We start from the raw sequence: 24,429 nt of genomic DNA, 5'->3' as shown, positions 1-24,429 counted from the left end.
AGTAAGATCCAAAGTCTCAGAACCTAATACCTAAAATGTTCAATTTTCAATCCAAGATCACTCATCACAACAAGAACCAAGACTCTTAAAAGGAATAAAAAGAGATAACCAATAGAGGCCAACCCTGAAATGGTAGAAATCTTAGAATTATCTGTCAAATATTTTAAAGCACCCATCAGGGATGCCTGGGTGGCTCAGTGGTTAAGTGTCTGCCTTCGGCTCAGGGCATGATCCTGGAGTCCCGGGATCGAGTCCCACACTGGGCTCCCCACATGGAGCCTGCTTCTCCCTCTGCCTATGTCTCTGCCTCTCTCTCTGTGCCTCTCATGAATAAATAAATAAAATCTTTAAAAAAAATAAAGCACCTATCAGAAAAATGCTTTAATTACATACTTGAAACAACCTCCTCACCAAAATAGTTGCAGGAAGGGAATATATAGAGAACCACCCAATGGAAATCTTAGAAATGAAAAATGTAATCACTGAAATGAAAGGTAACATCACCAGAAATAGTACACTTGACGTTGTGAGCCTTCTGGTGTGATTCCATGAGAATATAGCATTGTTTCCATATTCTAGGATATTTCTGTCAAAAGATAACCTGCAAGAGGCACCTGGGTGGTTCAGTCAATTAAGCATCTGCCTTTGGCTCAGGTTAGGACCCTGGGGTCCTGGGATTGTGTCCTGCATTGGGCTCCCTGCTCAGCTGCGGAGTCTGCTTCACCTCTGCCTCTGCCTGCCACTCCCCCTGTTTATGCTCTGTCACTTGCTCTCTTTTTCAAGTAAATTTTAAAAATCTTAAAAAAAAAAAGAAGATAAACTGCAAGGGGATCCCTCATGAGAAAGTAGCAGACAAAACCAAACTAAGGTACATTCTAGAGTTATTGGACTGTGCCCTTTTCAAAATATCAAGGTCATTCAAGACAAGGTAGGCCTGAGAAACTGTTCTAGGTCACATGATCCTGGATTGGTTCCGGAACCATAAAGAAGATGATTGAGACAACTGGGAAGATTTAAATGAAGCCTGATGATTGGGTGAAAGTGTTACTCAGTGTTGATTTTCTGGCTGTGATTATTGTGCTGTGGTTCTAGAGGACTGTCCTTGTTTTTAGGAAATACACCATGATATGCTAAAGGATAATGGGCATCAAGCCAGTAATTCACTCTAGAATGGGTCAGGGAAAAAGAAATCAGCATCTAAAAATAATGTGGAATTGTATAAAATCTCTGGACATGAGAGACGCCATGTTCCTTTCCAACTACTGAACTCCTGAACTGGGCCAGAGGCAACAACTGTGTGATAAGCAGTTGCTCATCACATTTCAACAGAGCAACTGGTGTTCCAATCAGATGAGGACAGCAAAGTCAATAAATACATAGCAGGGACTTTGACAGCACCAGTAATCAATAAGATAGTTGTCACATGTGATTTGACTAGTCACCACTAACTTAGAGTTTTTTCCTACTTTGCTTTATGTAAATCCTATAATTACCTCTTCCTTCTTTCTCATAAAACCCCCTTGCTTTCCCTACAAGAGTAAGATACTGTTCTGGTTACTTCAGAATCTGTGCTCCCCTGAATTGCAATTCTGAGACCCCGAACAAAGACCCTTTGTCCTTTTTCAGTTCTAACTCCTTTCTTTGGTTGCCAACAGAGAGGATAAAAGGGCAAATATGTCAACAATTGAGGATATACAGGAATATGGTAAAGAGCATATAGGGATTGCCTAATTATCCAGCTTTTCTATTGGTTTTTAATTACTTCCAAGTAAAAAGTTAAAATATAGAATTGGTTGAATAAATTATGGTATGTCATGGATAATAGAAAAATATGTAATTGTCCTAAACAATTCTGAAAATCTCCCTTGACATGGAAAGACATCACCAATATATTAAATGAAAAATAGTAAGTTGCAGGGCACCTGGGTGGCTCAGTGGTTGAGCGTCTGCCTTCGGCTCAGGTTGTGATCCAGGGGCCCTGGGATGTAGTCCCACACTGGGCTCCCCACAGGGAGCCTGCTTCCCCTTCTGCCTATGTCTCTGCCTCTCTCTGTGTGTCTCTCATGAAGAAATAAATAAAATCTTTTTTAAAAATAGCAAGTTGCATAGTATGTAGAGTGTAATTTGGGGGAGGTAGAAAATGCTAATAAGATAATGTCTAAAATGATATAAAGCCAGGTGTTAACACTCGTTGTCTCGTTTGTTTGTTTTTTTTTGTTTTTTTTTTTGTTTTTTTTTTTTTTTTTTATGATGAATTCTATTAGTTCTCTAACCAGAAAAGAAGAAATTTTTTCTGTGGGCAGGCAGGAGGAAGCAGGGCAGACAGGACAGCAACCAGGCAAATAACTACCATTACTATGATTTCATGGTTAAAATACCACATTCTGTTTATTTTTATAGAAAGCAAATATATATAATACAATGAGTCCAGTCATGACAGTAGGAAACTAGAAATCAATTATAAGAAAAAAACTAGGGGAAAAAACCACAAGAACACTAAACAACATGCTAGCAAACAATGGATAGGTCAATGAAGACATCAAAGGGGAAATTTAAAAATATATGGAGACAAACAAAAATGGAAACATAATCAATGAAAATCTTTGTGGGGGTGCCTGGCTGGCTTGGTTGGTAGACCATGTGATGCTTAGATCTCAGGGCCATGAGTTTAAGCCCCATGTTGGGCATGGAGCCTACTTAAGAAAGAAAATATCTTTGGGACACAGCAAAAACTGTTCTAGAAGGGAAGTTTATAACAATACAGGCTACTATAAGAAACAAGAAAAATCTCAAGCAATCAACTCTTAAACCTAAACGAGCTAGAAAGAAAACAAAGCCCCAAGTTAGTAGAAGGAAGGAGATAAAAAAAGATTCGAGTGGAAATAAATGGGGGGAAAACAGATCAATGAAATAAAGAGCTAGTTCTTTGAAAAGATAAAAAGAAAACCTTTAGGCAGACTCGTCAAGAAAGAGCAAGTACTCAAGTAAAATCAGAAATGAAGAAGAAATAACAACCAACAGCACAATGCAAAGAATTATGAAAGGATACTCTGAAAAATTATATAACAAATTGGAGAACTTAGAAGAAACACACAACCTGCCAAAACTGAATGAATAAGAAATAGAAAATTTGTTATTAGTAATAAAATTGAACCTTTAATCAAAAAACTCCCAAACAAAAGTCCAGGACTAGAAGGCATCACTGGTGAACTCTACCAAACATTTAAAGAAGAGTTAGTACCTATTCTCAAACTATTTCAAAAAATAGAAGAGGAAGGAAAACTTCCAAATCCATTCTACAAGGCCAGATTTACCCAGATTCCAAAGCCAGACAAAAACACCACTGAAAAAGAGGCCAATATCCCTGATGAACACAGATGCAAAATCCTCAATGCATTACCAAACCAAATCCAACAGTAAGTTAAAAGGACTATTCACCATGATCAAGTGGGATTTATTCCTGGGATGCAAGACTGGTTCAATACTCTCAAATCAATGTGATATATTACATTAATAAGAAGGATAAAAACCATATCATCTCGAGAGATCCAGAAAAAGGATTTGACAAAATATAACATTTATGATAAAAACTCAACAAAGTGGATTTTGAGGAGCATACCTCAACATGATAAAGGCCTTCTTTGAAAAAAAAAAAAAAAAAAAAACCCACAGCCAACATCATACTCAATGGGGAAAAACTGAGGGCTTTTCCCCTAACATCAGGAATAAGACAAGAATGTCCATTCTCACCACTTTTATTCAACAGAGAATTGGAAGTCCTAGCTGCAGCTATCAGACAAGAAATAAAAGCATCCAAAATGACAAGAAGTAAACCTGTCACTATCTGTAGATGACATGATAGTATACATAGAAAACCCCAAAGACTACTAAAAAACAAACACACACACACACACACACACACACACACACACACACAAACTATCAGGATAAAGGAATTCAGTAAAGTCGCAGGATACAAAATTAATATGCAGAAATCTGTGGTGTTTCTATATGCTAATAATTAAGTAGCACAAAGAAAAATTAAGAAAACAATCTCATTTATAATTATACCAAAAAAGAATAAAATATCTAGGAATAAATTTAACCAAGGAAGTGAAAGACCTATACTATAAAAACTATAAGACAGTGATGAAAGAAGTTGAAGACACAAACAAATGGAAAGATATTCCATGCTCATGGACGGAAGGATTAATATTGTTAAAATGGCCATATTACCCAAAGCAATCTACAGATTAAATGCAGTCCCTATCAAAATACCAATGGCGGGATGCCTGGGTGGCTCAGCTGTTGAGCATCTGCCTTTGGCTCAGGGTGTGATCTGGGTCCATGGATCGAGTCCTGCATCAGGCTCCCTTGCGAGGAGCCTGCTTCTCCCTCTGTCTATGTCTCTACCTCTCTCTGTGTCTCTCATGAATAAATAAAATCTTTTTAAAAAATGCCAATGGCATTTTTCACATAACTAAACAATCCTAAAGTTTATATAGAACTACAAAAGACGGGAACCCTGGGTGGCGCAGCGGTTTAGCGCCTGCCTTTGGCCCAGGGCGCGATCCTGGAGACCCGGGATCGAATCCCACGTCGGGCTCCCGGTGCATGGAGCCTGCTTCTCCCTCTGCCTATGTCTCTGCCTCTCTCTCTCTCTGTGTGACTATCATAAATAAATAAAAATAAAAAAAAAACTTTAAAAAAAAAGAACTACAAAAGACCCCAAATAGCCAAAGAAATCTTGAGAAAGAAGAACTGGAGGTATCACTATTCCAGATTTCAAGAAATACAATGAAGCTATAGTAATTAAAATGTATGGTACCTTATTTATATGGTCAAGTAATGTATGACAAAAGAGTCATAACATACAATGAGAAAAACAAGTGTCTTCAACAAATTATGTTGGGAAAACTGGACAGCAACATGTGGAAGAATGAGACTGGGCCACTTTCTTACACCATACACAAAAATAAAGACCTAAATGTGAGACCAGAAACCATAAAAATTCTAGAAGAAAAGATAGGTAGTCATCTCTTGGACATTGGCCTTCACAACATATTTACAGACAGGTCTCCTGAGGCAAAGGAAAAAAAGAAAAATAAACTACTGGGACTGCACCAAAATAAAACAATTTTGCACAGGAAAAAAAGACAAGAAACAAACAAAAGAACTCAACAAAACAACAGTGACTTACTGAATGGAATAAGATATTTTCAAATGATACACCCAAATAAAAGTTTAATATATCCAAACTATATAAAGAACTTCCACAACTGAACACACACACACACACACACACACACACACACAAATAAATAAATAAATAACCCTGAATAATTCCCTTAAGAAATAGGCAGAGGACTTGAATAGACATTTTCCCAAAGAAAATAGATGACTAGTACACATATGAAAAAATGCTCAACATCGCTAATCATTGGGGAAATGCAAATCAAAACCACAATGAGATTATCACCTTACACCTGTCAAATAGCTAGTATCAAAAACACAAGATATAAGTATTGGTGAGGATGTATACAGAAAAAGGAACGCTCTTGCCTCATGGGTGGGAATGTAAATTGCTACAGCCACTGTGGAAAACAGCATGGAGGCTCTTCAAAAATTATAAATAGAAATACCACATGATCCAGTAATTCCACTGCTGGGTATTTATCCAAGAAAGCAAAAACACTAATTAAAAAAGATCTATGCACCCTATCTTTATTGCAGCATTATTTACAACAGCCAAACTATAGAAGTAGCCCTGGTGTCCATAGGTGAGGAATGAATAAAGGAGATGTGATTATACACACAGAGGAATATTACTCAGGCATAAAAAAGAATAAAATCTTGCCATTTGTGACAAGTGGATGGACCTAGAAGTATTATGATAAATGAGTCAAGTCAGAGAAAGACAAATAGCACAGGATTTCACTTATATGTGGAATCTTAGAAATAAATGAACAATAGATTCCTAAATACAGAGAAGAAACTGGTGGTTTCCAAAGGGAAGGTAGGGGTGGAGGATATATTTGTTCAAGTATTTTAGATATAACATACATATATGTTTAAGTAGTTCAAGTACATCATATCTATAATATTTTATATATATTCAAATATTTTTATATATATTCAAGTAGTTCAAGTAGTATATTTTATATATAAAACATAGCATATATTATATTACATAATGTATGTATATTATAACATACAATATATTATAAAATATATAATATGTACGTGTATTATACATATATAATGTTGAAGAGGGGACATACACTTTTATAACCCCAAATATTAATGTTTTATGAAGACAAAAATGACTCTTAAAATTATTGCCTAAATATCTGTTAGAACCTTTATTTTGGCAACTACAGAAGAGAGTTAATACACAAGGAATAAGAGAAAAATTAAACTTTATACCTTCTTGTAGTTAACACTCCCATCCTGAAGGTGGAGAAACTCAAGAGCTCTGTGTCCTGAGAGAGATATATAAATCAATTAAATTCAACTGGAACTGAAAACAGAACTTATTCAAAATATTTTAAAAGGAAAATGAGGGCACCTGGGTGGTGCAGTCAGTTGGGCATTCAACTCTTGGTTTCAGCTCAGGTCATGATCTCAGAGTCCTGGAATTGAGTCCTGCCTCGGGCTTCCTGATCAGAGTGGAGTCTGCCTAGGATTCTCTCCCCCTCTCCCTCTGCCCCTCCTCTCTCTCTCTCTCAGATAAATAAATCTTTTTTAAAAATAAAATAAGGGATGCCTAGGCAGCTCAGTGGGTTAAGCATCTGCCTTGGGCTCAGGTCATGATCTCAGGGTCCTGGGATCGGATCAAGTCCTGCATCTGGCTCCCTGCTCAGCAGAGAGTCTGCCTCTCCCTCCCCTGTTCCTGCTTGCTTGCTCTAATAAATAAATAAAAATATTTTTTAAAATTGAATTAAAAAATAAAATAAAAGGAAAATGTAATTTGTCATTGTGACTGTCAAGGAAGTGGGAAATGAAAATTAAGTGTATAATCACTAGTAATTAACTACTAGTAATCCACTAGTAATTTTCATTAGACATTAAGATAAGATTCATACAATATTTAGATTGCTAAAATACAAATCAAATTTGCATGGTGATTTGAAGTTTCTGCTTAGCTGGCCCCATGGCCCTACTAAGCTAGATCTCACTTCCCCTCTAAGTGAAATCAAGTAAATAATTCCCACCTTACAGGTTTGTCGAAAGAGTCACACAAAATAAATGTGATGTGACAAGCGCAGTGGCTGATACACAGTAGTAGCTCAGTAAACAGGTGTCATCATCTTATTTTGCCTCAACAACTGACAGAGATAAATGAACCTAAGCAGGAAATATGATACACAGCCAAAACTATGGACTGAATCAATTACTCTCGAATGTTTTTCACCAGCTGAGCCACATTACATGGACAAAAAAAAAAAAAAAAATTCCCAAGTCACCTGCTCCACCCACAGGCCGACACACAGACACACACATCCACACCCTGAATCTTCCTAGAATCTGTAAGGCGAACATGCCTTGTGAAGTCACATTCAAAGATGATACCTTACTTCTATTGTGAATCACATCCAATTTTGTAATTCATACAAAAATATAGCCACAACATAAGCATAATTCTCTAAGATACAAGTTCGCAACCCATGTCAATAACCTGTGATTTACAGCTCAAACCACTGAACAAGGCCAATTCTAATTAACTCACACAAATGTCAGCCTTCCACACGGGCTTTACATAGAAGTGAAAACATGGACCAAAATATTTATAAAATCCTCTAAATAATTAAATGTTGGAGTTTTGTCTTTTACATAAAACTCCTCAAAATCTGTCCAAGTTAGGAGTGATCTTCAATTATGTTCATGGAAATAAAGTTTTATATTATTTCACTCAATATAAGTTTAGGGTATATTAATCTATCAGGATCTTTGGCACCTACTGAATAAAGGTACGCAGTTATCTGATTTTATTGAAATTTCATATTTCATCTGTGTTTAAACTCTAAGGATTTAAACTATTCCATTTATATACTTATTCTTGAATATTTCTGTTTACTTATTCTTTTTCATCCCACTTATAGTTTTAGCAATTTCAATTTCAAAGAACTTACACTTGGAGAATATTCTCAAATTCACTGAGAAGTTCGGCCTCCTTATTTCACAGAAGAGGAACACAGAGAAAATGAACCGCTCTGAGTCACATCCTTAGTTTACAGCAGAGCTGATATCAGAACCTCAGTCTAATGCTCTTTTCTATTATTTCCTGACTCCCTGTTAGCAATAAATGTGCTTGGAAAGAACACTGGACCGGCTGTCAGGACATGCAATCCTAGGCCAGCACACTAATGAGCTCACTGTGAGATGCTCCAGGTGAATTCCTGTACGTGAAATATAGGGTCGGGGCTCAGGGACTTCTTGTGCCCTTTCAGAAGGCAAAATTCTGGGATCATAGGTTCTCATTCACCAGCACTCAATGCCTTGGTCTATCTTGCACTGATAAGTTTTCACACTTTATTTGTCATCTTGTTTTGATTTGTACCTTCAGGCTAGTGGCCTAACTATAAAATATTCTTATTGTTTCTATCTGAAAGAAAACCCAGATATCAAGTATGTTTTCAAATCAATCAATCAATTGATTGATTTCAATCAATCCAAAAATTGTTACAGAATATAATCCTATCTGAGTACATTCCAAATTGGTTTACATTTTCCATCAGTTAAAGAAATATTACAAATATACCTCATGCAAGAACCAAGCCTACCATGTACCTGTACCTGATACTCTGCTATTACCCCCAAGCTCATGGATACCGGCTCCCCGTAGCCTGTCCTCCCCAGCTCCTGTCATCATCCTGGGCTCCTCCCTGAAGCCAGCCACTTGACTCAGGGGACCCACTCCCGTGACCATGAGTGGCCCTGTACAACATATTTGGAAATATAAACCAACAAAAACACATTCCTCGCCCCTACCAAGTTCCACCCATCCTTCCTCCTCTTCCATTCTATCAATTCTGTTTCCTGGCAACCACTAGGTTATCCAGCTCCTCACTGTTTGCCCTCATCAAGCTCGCATCCCTCCCTCGCCTCCTGCCTATCCCTCTACTGACTGGAGGAACCCACCTGACTCTCCACTGCCTGGCTGCTCGCTGCCGTCAGGGGACTTGTCGTCTGTACTTGGGCCCGACTTCACATCTCTTCCTTAACGCCTTTCGGCGGACTCGGTATCCTTAGTACCACGGCAAGGTGCAGGCACTTACCTATCTCTATGTGCGTGGAGATGCCGCATGGTGATCCTCCCGGGCAGAGGGAGCCCAGCGTGATCAGCAGGCCAGGCCAGAACCTGCAAACGGACATGCCTTGTTACTCGCTGCTCCTCAGAGACATGAAGCACTCAGAGCTGTGGCAGCAGGCCTGCCACCCAGGCCCAGACCCACTGCTTTCCCTCTAAGCAGATCACTGACATGGGAAACCAAGCCTCATTTCAAAATAATAACACTTCCCAGTAAGCTGTTTAACTACTGTTTAACTTCACCAGAACAGCAAACAAACCCCTGGGAGAGAGGGAGAAAAAAATAAAAGCCATCAACCAAAATCTGAATGCCTTGAGGTAGAAGCATTGCCACTTTCTGATGCAGGTGTCCTCCAGATTTCTTTTTAACATGAAATTTGTATGGTGACACTAGCAAAGCTGTCTCCAAATATTCTTTGGTTTCTTTAAAAAAGACAGAGAGAGAGAGAGAGACTCACCTGTCTATATTGAGAGTCAACATGCTGAACCACCTCAGCTCACAGGGGCTGATCTCCTGGGCATCCTTTGCACATTATGTATCAGGGTGCCCTGTGTCCTTGGCCTCCAAAGCCACAAGTGCTGGGAAAGCTTTTATGACGATCAGCTGGCATCGACTTCTCTTTCAGTATTTGGCAACAGATACTGACACTTGCATGGGATTACACAAGAGCAACCACTCCTGGCCGCTCTGCTTCTGGCTGTTCTTACGGGGCTTATCTCGAGCCTGTTGCATGGTCAGATTCCTGCACCGCAAGCAAAGATGCCGATTCCACTGGGGGCGGGAGACATGGAACAGATTTAAGACCAAGAAACAAGGATTCAGAAAATGCTAGGTTCAGAATACACCTGTCAAGAAATATCTAGTCTATTGCACTTAATCCGTGGGAAAAATTCGGTGAAGCTCTTCATGGAAATGGTAGTGATTATAATGTAGAAATTATTATTATACATGAAAAGCAAGAAAGGAGATCCTGAAAGAGTGGGAGGAAACCGTACTCACGCTCAGGTGAGCAAATGGAAGAGATTAGAAGATGGGAAGATTAGGTGTCTGCCAAGTTTCCTCTGTAACCTTAGTTTAGCCACCTGCAAGCCTCAAGGAAAAGGATCCGACAGCTCTCCCCCAGCCCTGAGGGCATTGGGCCCAGCTCTCCTGGCTGCTTTTAGGCCAGAGGCCATGAACTAATGTGCTTTGTCTGGCTAACTGGGTGTTTTGTAAACATAGTTCTAATCTCCTCCTTACTGCAAGTGGGGGAGCAGATGGAGAATGGTGGGAGTAGAGGCGGAAGTGCCCAGACGAGGCCAGGTGAAGAAAAAAGGTCCCAGGCACCGATAGTCTTGTCCTCATAGGCTCTGGTGTGCGATCGCACCCAGCCAGGCTCCTGGGAGCCATGGGGCAGCCTAGGAGCAAGACAGGAATCAGGGGGGATTGTCTCATTCTGAAAGGGGTCTTGCAGGGGCACAAGACAGACAGAAGGGGAGGCCAACATCATGAATTTCCTAGGCCTTAGGCACTTTTGCTTTTGTTAGGTCCCCTTCTTCCATAGAGATAAAAAGAAGTCATCAAATTTTACATCTCCAATGGTCTAAGTATTAATATATTTATAATCAAACTTAAAAGTTCTCTTTTTTCTGATTTTTAAAAGGAACTAAAAAGTTTTGTATGCCCTTAAAAGTACTATGGGCCCTAGACAGTGTGCTTATTGGGGAAGTTAGCTCAAAAAGGGAGAGGGCACCGTTTGAAACAGAACCTTAGGAAGATAAGCCCATTGATTTTGGATCAACAGAAGCAGCCACAGTGTCTCAACAGTAGGGCGCCCTCTGCAGGCAGCAGGTGGAAATACGCCAGGTCCTGCGCCCCCAAGTGACACCTATAGGGCAGCAGCCTCCCTCCAGGACCTCCTCTCTCCCCCCTCCAATTCCTTGAATAGAATACAGAAGAAAATAACGAACACACACACACAAACTCCGCTGTTCCCAATTCTGCTAGATGCGACCCACTCAGCAAAAAAACAAAGGCAAAATTTAAAGTTACTGCCTCGGCATTTTGCAAATAAGAACCCAGGGTCCTAGAGAAAGTGGAAGGCCCGCAGGCTCCGGGGGAAAAAAAAAAATAAAAAAAATACAGCAAGAGACTCAACTCAGAAGGAACGGAGAAGCAGAGACGTGCTGAGACTAGTAATGCTAAATGAGCACAGAAATGGTCTTCACTGCAACCCGCAAATCCCAAAGAGCCCTGCGAAATAGATCTTTGCATCCTCGTTAGAGCCGAGGCTTACCTTCCTGCTTCCAGATTTTCAGGCTAATGTCTGCTGGTCGTTTTAACTCAGTGGATTCGATTCTCACAAGGGGTCCCATTGACTGGTAGAGGCCTCACTTCCCCTTTACTAGTGGCTTGTCCTGGGGCAGTTACTCTTTGAACCTCGTGCTCAATTTCACCTCGCAACTCTGCTAAGCAATTAAATACGGGGTCTCTCACAACACCCCAGAACCTTCTGCGGAAGAGGGAGAGGAGGGAGGCTAAGGAACGCGTCCAAGGTCACGGAGCCTGTCGGCAGGTGGCAGGCTGAGTTTGGGGCCGGGGGGGCCTGGGCCCTGCTACATGCACACCAGGGGCCCTGCTCGGGGGACGCACACCCCGGGGGACACCCGGGCCGCGGAGGGCGGGGCCGCGCTCCCCCCGCGGGAGACCCTCAGCCCGGGGCCCGCGCCGAGCGGCGGCGACACAGGTTCGGGGGGACCGCGGGGGAGGCGGGGGGCGGGGCGGAGGCGCACCCCGCGGGCGCACGAGAGGGCGCTGCTCCGCCCGCCGCGGCCCCGCCGCCGCCTCTCTCCTCCCGCCGCCAGCCCGGGGCGCTCGGGCGCGCGCTCGCCCGCCCTCCCGCTTCCCGCCGCGTCCGCCGGGGCCATGGCGACCTGGCTGCGGCTCCCGGGCCGAGCCCCGCGCCCCCGCCGCCCCGCGCAGCCCCGCCGCTGTGCCGGGGGCCCGGCCGGCCTGTGCGCCGCGCTGCTCCGCACCGACGGCTTCGTGGGCGGCCGCTGGCTCCCGGCCGCCGCCGCCTTCCCGGTGCACGACCCGGCCAGCGGCGCCGAGCTGGGCCTGGTGGCCGACTGCGGGGTGCGCGAGGCCCGAGCCGCGGTGCGCGCCGCCCACGAGGCCTTCCGCGGCTGGAGGGGCGCCGCGGCCAAGGTGAGCGCGCTCGGGGCCCGGGACGCCGCGAGCGGAAAGCGGGGGCTGCGCCTCGGCCTGCGGGGCACACGGTCGTGGACGCCGGAGCAGAGGCGACCCACGGGGACTTTGGAGCGCGGCCCCTGCACCCCCCCCCGCGCGGTCACCCCAGGGCACGGGGAGCGGGGAGGGGCCCGGCCCCGAGGGACCTGCGAGCGCGCCCCCCCCCCCCGCGCGGTCACCCCAGGGCACGGGGAGCGGGGAGGGGCCCGGCCCCGAGGGACCTGCGAGCGCGACCCCCCCCCCCCCCCCCCGGCCGCCCCAGCCTCCAGCGGACAGGACGGCTGCTGGGGACCCCGGCGTCCTCCAGGGCCCTGCCCGGCTGGGGAGCCTGCCGTGCCCTAAGGTCTCCTGGGCTTTCCATGGCCTTCGCGCTCGACCTTCCGTGCCCCTTCCATGCCCCCACCTCTCCTTGTAAGGACACCAGGCGTATTGGATGAAGACCCCCATCAGGGACCCTATTCGGCTAACCCCGATAGCCTCTTTCAAGACCCTGTTGGGAGATCCTGGGGGTTAGGACGTGAACCTGTGAGTGGGGTGGGGCCCCCCGGCACACAGGGTAGCCTCATTAGGGCGGGAGCTGCAGAGATGAAGGGAAGAGGGAAGTCAGCTGGAGCAAGATTCGTGAATCAGGAGCACGCCTGACCCGTTTGTAGAGCAGCAGGGAGGATCGGGAGGCCGGTAGTAGTAACCGGAGGACAAGCTGGATCCAGGGGCAGGTGTAGACGTGGGTTTTACGCCGAGGGAGGTAGGGCGCCCTTCCCGGGTTCCAAGCAGAGCTGTGGTCAGGCCTGCATCTGGAAAGGGCACTCTGGCCACACATGGAGCATCTGCGGGGGGGGGGGGGGCAGGGCAGAGGCCCCTGGAGGGCGCTGGCAGGGACGGAGCTCACAGGGCGGCTGCTTGAAGCAGGGTGCTCCGCAGGAGGAGTCAACTGGAGGCCCCCGGGATGTTAGCGTGTGAGAGGAGGAGGGGCCAGCCAGGACCCCCCAGGGCTTTAGGCCATAGCCACGGGAAGGAAGGAGCAACCAGCAGGCCCCCCGGGGAGGGGATGAGGGGATGAGGAACTGCGGGTGTTACAGGTTGTCCAGGAAGCTCTCCAGCCCGGTCTCTGCTCCAGGGGTTTGGAGGGCTGGTGCTGCCAGGACTGCTCACGGACACTGTCACCTGGTGTTCACGTCACACCTCACATCAGCGCCCTGGAAAATTAATGTGCATCAGTTTGTCCTGCAGGAGCTGGAGCCTTCTCAGTAGAACCTTCCTTGTTGGAAGGATTTGGAGAGTCTTGCTGAGTAAGCGGTGGGCTGAGCTTTCCCAAGGAAGCCAGGTCCACCTGTGAGCGAGGAGAGGCGGGCTCTGGTGCCACTTGTAGAGCAGCTCGGGCCCACCCCTCTTGACCCCAAGCCTGGCTGTCCTCCCTGCTCCCTTCCCTGCCTCCCCCCACCCCCCAGCTCCTGTGGTCTAGCTCACCTGTTGCTCCCGCCATTGGGCCCATCAGAGCACACAGCCTTACGCCGTCCTCCCTTCTCTGAGCTGCAGCGTGGGCCCATAGGCCTCGCCTCACCCTTCCCGTCAACATTTTTTTGTGTTGCCTCACATTTTTCTTGTTCGTGTTTGAGGACCCCCTGTTTCCCACCTTGTGAACTCCCAGAAGATCTCAGAGAAAATGGATATTTACAAGCTTGATAAGCTAATGTATTAGTTACTGACAGCTGCTGTAACAAATTAACACAAATTTAGTGACGTAAAACAACGTGACAACACGAATTCATTCTCTTACTGTTCTGGCAGTCAGAAGTCCAAAATGTGCTGGCAGTGCTGTGTACCTTCTGGAAACCCTAGGGACCCCTGTCCCAGTTTCTAGAGGCCGCCCTCATCACTCCAACCTCTGCTGCTGGTACCTTCTCTGACTCTGACCCACCTGCCTCCCTCATATAGTGATCTCTGTGATTACAGTGGGCCCACTGGATGGTTCAGGATCACCTTCTCAGCTCAAGATCTTTAACGTAATCACATCTGTAAAATCCCTTTTGCCAGGTAAGGGAACAAATTCACAAGCTGCAGGGATTAGGATGAAGATGTCTCTGAGGGCCATTAGGGTGCCTGCCACAGCTGAGTACTGTACTGGGTGCTTTATGGGTGCTTTACCTAGTCCTTTCGGTGGCTCTCTGAGGCAGAGGTTTCATCTGCGTCCCAGCTGAGAGGCTCAGAGTCCACCATCCACCATGTGTCTCTGCTCAGGTGGGCCTTGAGTCCCATGGGACCCCATGCACCCCAAGCCTCCCTATGGGAGTCCCACACACATGGTTCCTCACAAAGACCGCAGGAGTTTCCTGGGGCTGCTATAACAAAGTACCACAAATCTGATGGTTTAAACAACTGAAACACAATGTCTCGGTTCTGCAGGCTCAAAGTCCAAAGTCTAGGGCTGGTTCCTTCTGGGGGTTCCGAGGGACGGATCTGCCCCAGACCTCTGTCCTTGACTTGTAGTTGGCTGTCTTTTCCCTGTGTCCCCTGCTCCCATCATCTTCCCTCTGTGCATTCCTGTTTCTGTGTCTAAGGTCCCTCTTTTTACAAGGATCCCTCCTTTATATGTTGGAGTAGGGCACACCCTAATTTTAGTTAACAAAACTTCAAAACTTTTAAATTTATTAAAAATGGAACTTCATGCTAACTTGGTTGCCTGTAAAGACCCTATCTCCAAATAGTGCCACCTTCTGTGGTTCTGAGGGTTGGAATAGCAGCATGTCTGTTTTGAACACCATTAACCCCTAACACGGGGCGTGCCTCCTGAGGGCCGCCTGTTGCCCCCAACCCTGGTTCCTGATGTTTGGCCGGGACCTTGTGTTTTCTGCCAGCAAGTGGGATCTACTTTGCATTCCTGTGCTTCTCACACTGTTCCGTGTTCTCTCATTCTCTCTCAGCCGAAGCGTGGGCTTTGTGTGAGGCAGGCCACGTGCTCAGATCTTGTGTGTGTGTGTGTGTGTGTGTGTGTGTGTGTGTGCGCTCAGATCTTTGATTTATTCCTCCAGGCCAGGCCCCCTAGAGCTGAGTCTTTCCTCTCTCGCCCAGAGTAAGCACTGGCCTGTGGTCCTGGATCCCTGCCTGCTGGTGTACACGGTGACCAAGGATCTGTAGCTAGCTGTGTGTGCTGGGATAATCCATCTTTGCACTCTTTGACAGAAGTCTCCGTTTCTCTTTTACCACTTATGACTCAAGACACCCCTTTAGATGCAACTTGGAATGGAATCTTCCTTATTGCTTATCAAAGAAAGGTCTTTTATGCCTCAGTTAGGAAGAAGAAAGGTCAGTGTGTGTCTCCCTGAGTGAGAGACCATGCAGCAACCACCTGAACACACGGAAGATTATTTTGTATTTATTTTGCTGTTTTTATTTCCTTCCCAGGAGAGGAGTTCGCTGCTTCGGAAATGGTATGACTTAATGATGCAAAATAAGGATGACCTTGCCAAGATAATCACAGCTGAAAGTGTAAGTCCGGGGTGCTAACCTGCTTCCCTAAGAAACTGTCCGGAGTGCTCAGGCTCTAGCTCAGAAGACTAGGGCTGATGTCAGGGCTGATCTGCAGCCACAAAAAAAAAAAAAAAAGGCAATTCCTTGCCTAATGATCAGATATCAACCAATCATTGTGCCAGGCACCAGCTGTGTCTAGTGAAGCCAGGCCCTCATTTTGCTTAAACAGTTTGTATGTTCTACCTCTGACTAATGTACGAAAAACATGGATGGAGCTAGATGGTATTATACCAAGTGACATAAGTCATCCTGAGGAAGACAGGTGTCATATGATTTCACTCCTATCTGGAATTTAAGAAATAAAACAAAAAGAAAAAGACAAAAAGAGGCAGACTCTTATATCCGGAAAACAAACTGGTGTTGCCAGAGGGGAGGTGGGCAGGGGGTGGGGAAATGGTAATACTACTACTACTGGAGACAGAGACTTTGAGTGGAACTCTAAGTAATGCTTTCCCACCATGCCAAATGTTTTCTCTGTGATTGTGATTTTTTTCTCGTTTTTGTACGATTAAAACGTGCCGGTGGTTGCTCCGTAACTGTAATAATGACTACAGCAGGAAAGATGAGAAGATGTCAGAAGGAGAAACAAGTGTGACGCCACCCTTCTCGCTGTCGGGGATCCAGACAAGATTGCGGTGTGGGTGGCGGCCCGCTTGTTTTTGTCACCACCTGCCAGTCTGCTTTCTAAGACTCCCGCCGGGGTCGCGAGTTTCTCAACAACCTTGGGGTTTTGTAATGAGAGACTCGTCTGCTGTGCGTGCAGCCTGGAGAACTGCGATGTGCAGAGTCATGCTTTTGTTGTTAGAAGGCAGCACACTGTCCTTTTCTGACTCCATTTAGGGGAAGCCGCTGAAGGAGGCGCAGGGGGAGATCGTCTATTCCGCCCTCTTCCTAGAGTGGTTTTCTGAAGAAGCTCGCCGCATCTACGGAGACGTCATCTACACCCCCGCCAAAGAAAAGCGGGCCCTGGTCCTCAAGCAGCCCCTTGGGGTGGCCGCAGTCATCACCCCGGTGCGTGCACTGGCAGGACAGGCGAGGCCCTGGGGTAGGAGGTGGAGCAGGGATTGGGACAAGAATGACAGCTCATTCTTTCTTGTGAAGAGGCGTGCTTCCCCCACTGGCTCTGGCACCTGTCTTCTTTCCTGATTCCTTTGCTGCCTGCAGAGGACTGTTTCCTGGTCCTCTGTGATAGCCAGGTGCAGGTGGGAGTGTGAACGCCTGTGTCCTGTTGCCTGCAGCGGTGGGATGACCCACAGCAGGACCCAGGGGCTGCTCTGACGTGGCATTAAAGCTGCTGCTTCTAGGCAGTGCCTGGCCCATTGGAAATGATCTTTTTTTTTTTTTTAAGACTTAAGATATGACGCATTTAATGTGCTGTGGTTTGGGGAAAATTTTATGCTTAATTTATGATTATCATCAACAGCAAAGCATTAGCGTGCCTACCAGCAGGCACTGGGCCAGGTTCTGGAGGTGAAACGGTTTTCAAATACAATATTGTGTCTGACTGGGTGGAGCTGCAGCATGCTTGTGGGGCATGCTCTCTCTTGGTGACCCGCCTTTTATGAGCCCATCTGTGAGGTCCCCTGTCAAGTCCTCTACAGTGCCAGCTGGTCTTGAGACTGCTGTTCTGTCCTGGCTCGGCACAGTTACAGACAGACACCCCCTTAGCCTTGACTGACTGGGTGCGACTTGAAGCTCACTGTTCACTAGTTGCATAAGCTCAGGCAAGTTACTGAGCTGCTCTCAGCTTCCCCAAAATAATGTCCTCATTATTCCACAGTCTAATAATACCTCAATGGCTCAGGATGAGGACTTAATTAATTATAATTTAATTTAAAAGTGCTTGAGAGTAGTGCCTCACACAGAAGAAGCACTCTGCAAGTATTTGTCAAAATAAAAACTGTTAATATAGATATGGAGATACCTACACGTGTCTATCTGTAAATAGAAGGAAGTAATCATCTGCCATTTCCAAAATTACCTTTACTAATGTTTTCTCCCAAAGGGCCAGCAAACTATGGCTTTCAGGGCCAATCCAGCCTGCTGCCGGTATTTGTAAATAAAGTTTTACTGGGACACAGCCATGCCCGTTCCGATACATACAGTCTGTGGCTGCCTGCACTTTAGAACCAGGGAGTGGTTTTGACAAATTGTACATCCCTAAAAACCCAAATATTTACAATCGGGCCCCTTACAAAGTTTGCCAAGTCCTGGAGTGGACAGTCTTGTACTGTTTTAAATTCTGGAAAGGTTTCCTGTCTTTACGAGCCTTTGTCTGCAGGGCCCCTGGAGTTGACAGGTGTCAGGTGTTCTGAGCTCACCTGAGCAGGAGCTGGAGCACTACTTTATGAGAGTCCGTTTATGCAATGGAATTTGTTGAATGACTTCCTGACTTGCCTTCTTGTGCACTGTGGGGCAGCCTGCCCTCTCTCATACTTTCTGTGCTCTCTGACCCCAGTGGAATTTCCCCAGTGCCATGATCACCCGGAAGGTGGGGGCCGCCCTGGCAGCTGGCTGCACCGTCGTGGTGAAACCTGCTGAACACACGCCCTTCTCTGCCCTGGCCCTGGCCGAGGTGAGTATCCCCCCACCCCTGTGTGTGCAGAGCTGACAAAGCCAAGTGAGGATTATTTATTCAGGGCAGAAAGAAGCAGATTTGAAGCCTCCTTCTTTGGCTACACCTCACCCTGGATGGTGTTTTAATTTACTAGGAATTATTTTAAGTCAGTTTGTTTGTTTTGTTTATTTATTTATTTTAAAGATTTTATTTATTCATGAGAGAGAGAGAGAGGCAGAGACATAGGCAGAGGGAGAAGCAGGCTCCCTACGGGGAGCCCAATGTGGGACTCAATCCTAGGACTCTAGAATCACACCCCGAGCTGAAGGCAGACACTCAACCGCTGAGCCACCCAGGTGTCCCTTTATTTTATTTTTTTAAGTAGGCTCCACACTCAGTGTGAAGCCCTATGTGAGGCTTGAAGTCACAACCCTGAGATCAAAACCTGAGCTGAGATCAAGAGTCAGACACTTAACTGACAGAGCCACCCAGGCACCCCTAAGTTAGATGTTTAGAAAAAACAGTGAATGGGGGATTTTCTGACATTTGTAGACAATATGTGTTTTTGGCTGCCCTAAAAATAGTATCTGTCCATCAGTTTTATTAATTAGGCAGGCATACAACTAAAGTGTGGGCATCTCTCACATGTAGGGAACCTCTTATTTACCTCTCCTTTCTCCAGTTCAATCAACATTCAGGAAGATCTCGCCATTCTTCTGTTTAAAACTCTCCAGTGAGGGAGCGCCTGGGTGGCTCAGTCGGTTAAGTGTCTGCCTTCAGCTCAGGACATGATCCCAGGGTCCTGGGATCTCCTCCCTTGTGAGGCTCCCTGCTCAGCAGGGAGTCTGCTTCTCTCTCTACCTCTGCCCCTCCCCCCCCCCGCCTGTGCGCTTTCTGAGAAAATCTTTATTTATTTATTTTTAGAAAATCTTTAAAAAAACAAAACAAACAACCCACAACTCTCCAATGGCCTTTCATGTCCCTCAAAGTCCAGACTTCCTACAGTACCCTCCAAGGCCCTGTAAGATGCCACCCTCCAGACCCTAATCCCCCTCTGCCCTTACCTTACCTGTCACTCCAAAACCCCAGACCCCTCTGCTCCGGCCTCTCTGGCCCCTGCCACCCCACCAGGCTTACCCCGACTCAGCTCTACACCTGCCTTGTCTTCTTCCAGAAAGTTCTTCCCCTGGCACACCCAAATGCCACCTTTTCAGGGAGGCTTCATGGGCCACCCTGTTGGAAAAGCACAGCCTCTCACTCCCATGCCCCTGATCCCCTTCTCTGCTTTGTTCTTCTTCCCTTAGCACTAGGGCCACTTGACATACCTGCTGTCTCAGTTACATTAGAATGTAAGCTCCACAGAGATGGCCACTTGCATCTGCTTTGTTCACTGCTGTATGCCCAAGCCTGGCACAGTGCCTGGACCTAGGAGGCACTCAGAAATGTTGGAGGGCTTCCATGCTGTGAGAGCCACGCTGAGTGTGGGTGTCAGTTGCTGGCCTCGTTACCTCCTTTCTGGGCTGGGACCTCTTCCTCCTTTGAGTCTCTGTGCCACTGTCTTTCACCCCAGGGTCAGCTGGTGGAGCTTCCAGAAGGCAGCGACAGTTACTGCGTTTGCCTTTCTGGGCTCTTAGGGGCCTGGTGTGGCTCCAGACCCAGGGACTGGAAGCTCCTCTCCTACAGGGCATTTCCCCCAACGGCACCTTATTTCAGAGGCAAATAGTACTATGGAAACGTTAACCAAATGGACGGCTTTTTATTTTTTTATTTTTATTTTTTTTATTTTTTATTTTTTTAATTTTTTTTTATTTATTTATGATAGTCACAGAGAGAGAAAGAGAGAGAGGCAGAGACATAGGCGGAGGGAGAAGCAGGCTCCATGCACCGGGAGCCCGATGTGGGATTCGATCCCGGGTCTCCAGGATCGCGCCCTGGGCCAAAGGCAGGTGCCAAACCGCTGCGCCACCCAGGGATCCCTGGACGGCTTTTTAAAATACGAACTGTTAATAGTTTTCCTTGAGATAATTCTTAAATCTGTACAATGTATGTAAGTTAGCATATTATTAGACTCCCTAGGCCTACATATAGTTAGTGGTGTGCTTCCTACAAATTATAGTATTCAGAACCAGTACCAATTTATGACCAGTAGACCCTTCCTGCTTATGGAATTTATTTGGAAACACATACCTGTGAGATTGGAAAGGCTCAGGATCACATTTTTATTTTTATTTTTTTTTTAAGATTTTATTTATTTATTCATGAGAGACAGAGAAAGAGAGAGAGGCAGAGACAAAGGCAGAGGGAGAAGCAGGCTCCATGTAGGGAGCCTGATGTGGGACTCGATCCCAGGTCTCTAGGATCACGCCCTGGGCTGAAGGAGGCGCTAAACCACTGAGCCACCCCGGGTGCCCAGGATCACAGTTTTAAAAACCCCTATAAACTTCATCCAGACTTCGTCAGACGTGGGTTCAGGATCCTTGCATCCTTTTGTCAGGAGGCACATACAGTGAGTTGTCTCTTGTCATGATATTGGCAGGGTTGCTGGTCAGTGCTCCCCGTCTGGAGTTACAGAAATCATGATCTTGGAATGCTTTCATTTCTTTAATTTTTTTAAGACTTTATTTTTAAATCATCTTTACACCCAACATGGAGCTTGAATTCAGAACCCTGAGATCAAGAGTCATACGCTCTAGAGACTAAGCCAGCCAGGCATCCCCTAGAGTCTTTCATTTCTATTTCCTTTATTCCCTAGACCACTTCTGTAACACAGACCCTCCCGTGATCTGCTATTTGGTCACCAGCAGAAAGTTCATGTAGAAAAGGCAGGGTACATAGATTGATTCCTTCTATTTACCAGTTTCTCGAATTAATAACCTATTCCTACCTTCTGCTGACGGTCACCAATTCGTTTGTTTTTTAAGTATCATTGCATGCTAATGAATTTTAGTGTATTTGATGAGTTTCAGTACCTTGTAGTTATTGTCTTTCATGAAGCTCCAATCGTCCCATTCTTGGTCAACGGTGGCCTCTTCATGTTGGCTTCTATGCGTTTGTGCCTAACTGATGTCTGCTTTGAGAGCTTCCTTTCTGGGAAGTTTCTAGGATCTGTTCTTTACCCTTGGTCGGTTTACTTCTCCAGGAACTCCTGTTATCCACGTGGTCAGTCTCTTTCATCACTCTCTCCTATCCCTTTCATCGTTTCCTAATCTTTAAAAATACCTTTTTCACCTTCTGGTTTTCATAAAGGTATGATCCATTACATTGTTCTCATATTCCTTTTGGTTTGCTTTTCATATCTTTTTTTTTTTTTTAAGATTGTATTTATTTATTTCAGAGAGACAGAGCAGTGGCAGGGGGTGGGGGGTAGGAGCAGAGGGACAGGGAGAAGCAGACTCCATGCTGAGGAGGGAGTCTGGTGCAGGACTTGATCTCAGGACCTCAGCCGAAACCAAGAGGCAGATGCTTAACCGACTGAGCCATGCAGGCATCCCTGCTTTTCATTTCTGAAATTAGTTTGTCCTTGTATTTCTAATTCTTTCCTGTGTTCCCTTACTTCATTTCCAGAATTTCTCTAATCCTGATTCATGTTGTTCTTTTGTATATTGGTACAATTTTTTTTTTAATAATTTATTTTCCTTCATAGTAAGTTACAGCTTTGATCTGTTTCAGGGGCATGCCTTCCTGGAATGCTTTTGTTGTCCACAAGGATGCTTTCTGTTCTTTATTCTTATTTTTCTTTTAATAATGTTGTATGGGATTTTGTGTGTGTGTGGGGGGGTATTTTTCTGAGCATTTACTTGATTTTTATATGAAGTTAGTTTTCTTTTCTTTTCTTTAATTTTATTTATTTATTCGTGAGAGACACACAGAGAGAGAGGCAGAGACACAGGCAGAGGGAAAAGCAGGCTCCATGCAGGGAGCCCAATGTGGGACTCAATCCCGGGTCTCCAGGATCATACCCTAGGCCAAAGGCGGCACTAAACTGCTGAGCCACCCGGGCTGCCCTGAAGTTAGTTTTCCTAAACTTTTAGAAGGAGGCCTGAGTCTCTGACTTCATAGAGTACCTTTTGTTTTCTTGCTCTCCGAGATTTCCTGGCTCCATTCCCTTCCATGCTTGAACTGAGTGGTCTCCTCCTTTATTACATGGTTCCTGGGGCTGGCCTTCCATGCCCTTTGGTCCTCACTCCAGAGTCTCTGGCTTGCACCTGCTGTTGTGCTGGGCATTTACAGGGGCTGTTCCACGTTGGCCTGCCCTGTGGGCTGCTTGGGGTTCTCCGCACCCCGTCCATCAAACAGCCTCCTTCTGCGGCTTCTGAATGTGCCGATGCTCTCAGCTATCAGTGGTGTGTCCGTACCCACTGGTCAGGCAAAAAAGCAAGTTGCCCAGCTCTCTGTTATCTAAAACTTCAGGGGGAGGGCTGCCTGGCTCCTTATCTCAGTGGTGTGGCCAGCCATGTGTTTGTTCGAGATGCATGTTGGAAGCAGATGCCTGGGCAGTCAGACCTTAGGTCAGCACTGTGGTGCAATAAAAAAATAAAATAAAAATAAAAATAAAAGGATGTAGCTGTCCTTTGCTGACACTACATCCACTCTTGTAAATGTTGTCTTTGATACTCTGTTTTGCCTCTGTTTTCGGAGAGAGTCCAGCACTGCCATTCCCACCGTCTTCCCAGACCTCCCCAGTCAGATTTAAGCAGTGTTAATTGTTAATGAGATTCAGAGCTATTGTAATTCCAGATATGCCTGATCCAAAGAGGGTCACTGCAGGAAGAGTGCAGGTTTCGGGCCGAGGCAGCAGGGGTCTGTGTGCTGGCTCCTCTCTTCCCTGGCGTGTGGCCTGGGCACAATCTCCCTGTGAGGCCTCCTGCTTGTCTCCACTGGGTGCAGAGGTCCCCTGCAGGAAGGTCTGCCCGCTGCCCTGCACACAGGAGGTGCTCTGGGAGTCTCCTGGCCACTCTCTCCCTTTGCAGCTTCTATAGCTTCTTGAACCCTCCCCTGATTTTTCTCGGGAAAGAAATCCAAGGTTTTTGTTTTGTTTTGTTTTTTTCTTTTCTTTTCTTTTTTTTTTTTTTTTAACAGAAAGTGGCATTAAAAGTCATGCTATAGTTTAATGTGTGACAACACATTTAATATCACTTTAGCATGAATAAGGATCTTATTTTAGTTCCAAATATATTCCCGTTCTGTCCCCAAAGTGAGCTTAGTTTTCTTTCCATTATGTTTTAATGAAAACATCTGTTTCCCTTTTTCTGTTTTTCCAGTTTGCTCATTTGCTGCTCCCCTGTTTGCTGTTTCTCTCTATAGCTCGCAAACCAGGCTGGGATTCCTCCAGGTGTGTACAATGTTATTCCCTGCTCTAGGAAGAAGGCCAAGGAAGTCGGGGAAGCACTTTGTACTGATCCTCTAGTGTCCAAAATTTCCTTTACTGGCTCAACAGCTACTGGAAAGGTACGTGACTTAATTCCCAAAGGAAATAGTTGTCATTCTGGTGTTTTCTCTGAATAGAGTACGAAAATTCTAGTTCATCTTGATCACTCTCTGGGAGATTCGCAGTAGAGTGTTAAGAGGTCTGTTGGATAAAGTAATGTCTGCTCACCCTTCCTGTGACATGACAGAGGCTCCTCTCTGACGATACCGAGGAGTTGGGGTGGCCAGAGTACCCAGGATTTGTTGCATGTGAAGTGGCTGAAAGCTGTCTGTTGTATCGCCTCAGTTCTGGAATGTACAGGTCTTTCATTATCTAGAATTAAAGGTTCCAGAAACACACAACTGATGTTGAAATGGATGTCTCAGAACTGAACCCAA

At 45.7% G+C, this 24,429-nt stretch overlaps 2 protein-coding genes across 10 annotated transcripts in view; one reads left to right on the top strand and one right to left on the bottom strand.

The window, feature by feature from the left end:
* Window positions 1-12,036, bottom strand: part of GPLD1 (glycosylphosphatidylinositol specific phospholipase D1) — a 62,940-nt gene extending 50,904 nt beyond the window's left edge. For 3 of the 6 annotated variants that reach the window (XR_013373811.1, XR_013373810.1, XR_013373812.1), the window contains exons 1-3: window positions 9,609-9,741; window positions 9,279-9,361; window positions 6,427-6,482 (exon numbers count right to left, since the gene is read on the bottom strand). Coding sequence is in view for 3 of the 6 variants with exons in the window: in XM_077886198.1 (XP_077742324.1) it covers window positions 6,427-6,482; window positions 9,279-9,361; window positions 9,609-9,682 (213 nt within the window). In the remaining 3 variants the exon portion in view is untranslated. Of the gene's footprint in view, window positions 1-6,426; window positions 6,483-9,278; window positions 9,391-9,608; window positions 9,742-9,768; window positions 10,083-11,586 lie in introns of those variants that run through there. The other 3 variants (XM_077886199.1, XM_077886198.1, XM_077886200.1) reach the window with 3 other exon arrangements.
* Window positions 12,037-12,200: 164 nt separating this feature from the next.
* Window positions 12,201-24,429, top strand: part of ALDH5A1 (aldehyde dehydrogenase 5 family member A1) — a 34,547-nt gene continuing 22,318 nt past the window's right edge. For 3 of the 4 annotated variants that reach the window (XM_077886201.1, XM_077886202.1, XM_077886203.1), the window contains exons 1-5: window positions 12,201-12,497; window positions 15,942-16,025; window positions 16,908-17,078; window positions 18,526-18,642; window positions 23,929-24,072. In XM_077886201.1, coding sequence (XP_077742327.1) covers window positions 12,216-12,497; window positions 15,942-16,025; window positions 16,908-17,078; window positions 18,526-18,642; window positions 23,929-24,072 — 798 coding nt within the window. In that variant the 5' untranslated portion in view covers window positions 12,201-12,215. Of the gene's footprint in view, window positions 12,498-15,764; window positions 15,843-15,941; window positions 16,026-16,907; window positions 17,079-18,525; window positions 18,643-23,928; window positions 24,073-24,429 lie in introns of those variants that run through there. The other variant, XM_077886204.1, reaches the window with a different exon arrangement.

The sequence above is a fragment of the Canis aureus genome, chromosome 37 (assembly GCF_053574225.1).
Source record: "Canis aureus isolate CA01 chromosome 37, VMU_Caureus_v.1.0, whole genome shotgun sequence".
In the NCBI taxonomy this organism is placed as follows: domain Eukaryota; kingdom Metazoa; phylum Chordata; class Mammalia; order Carnivora; family Canidae; genus Canis; species Canis aureus.
Note: the sequence above shows the minus strand (reverse complement) of the source record. Positions and strands in the feature narration are given on the sequence as shown.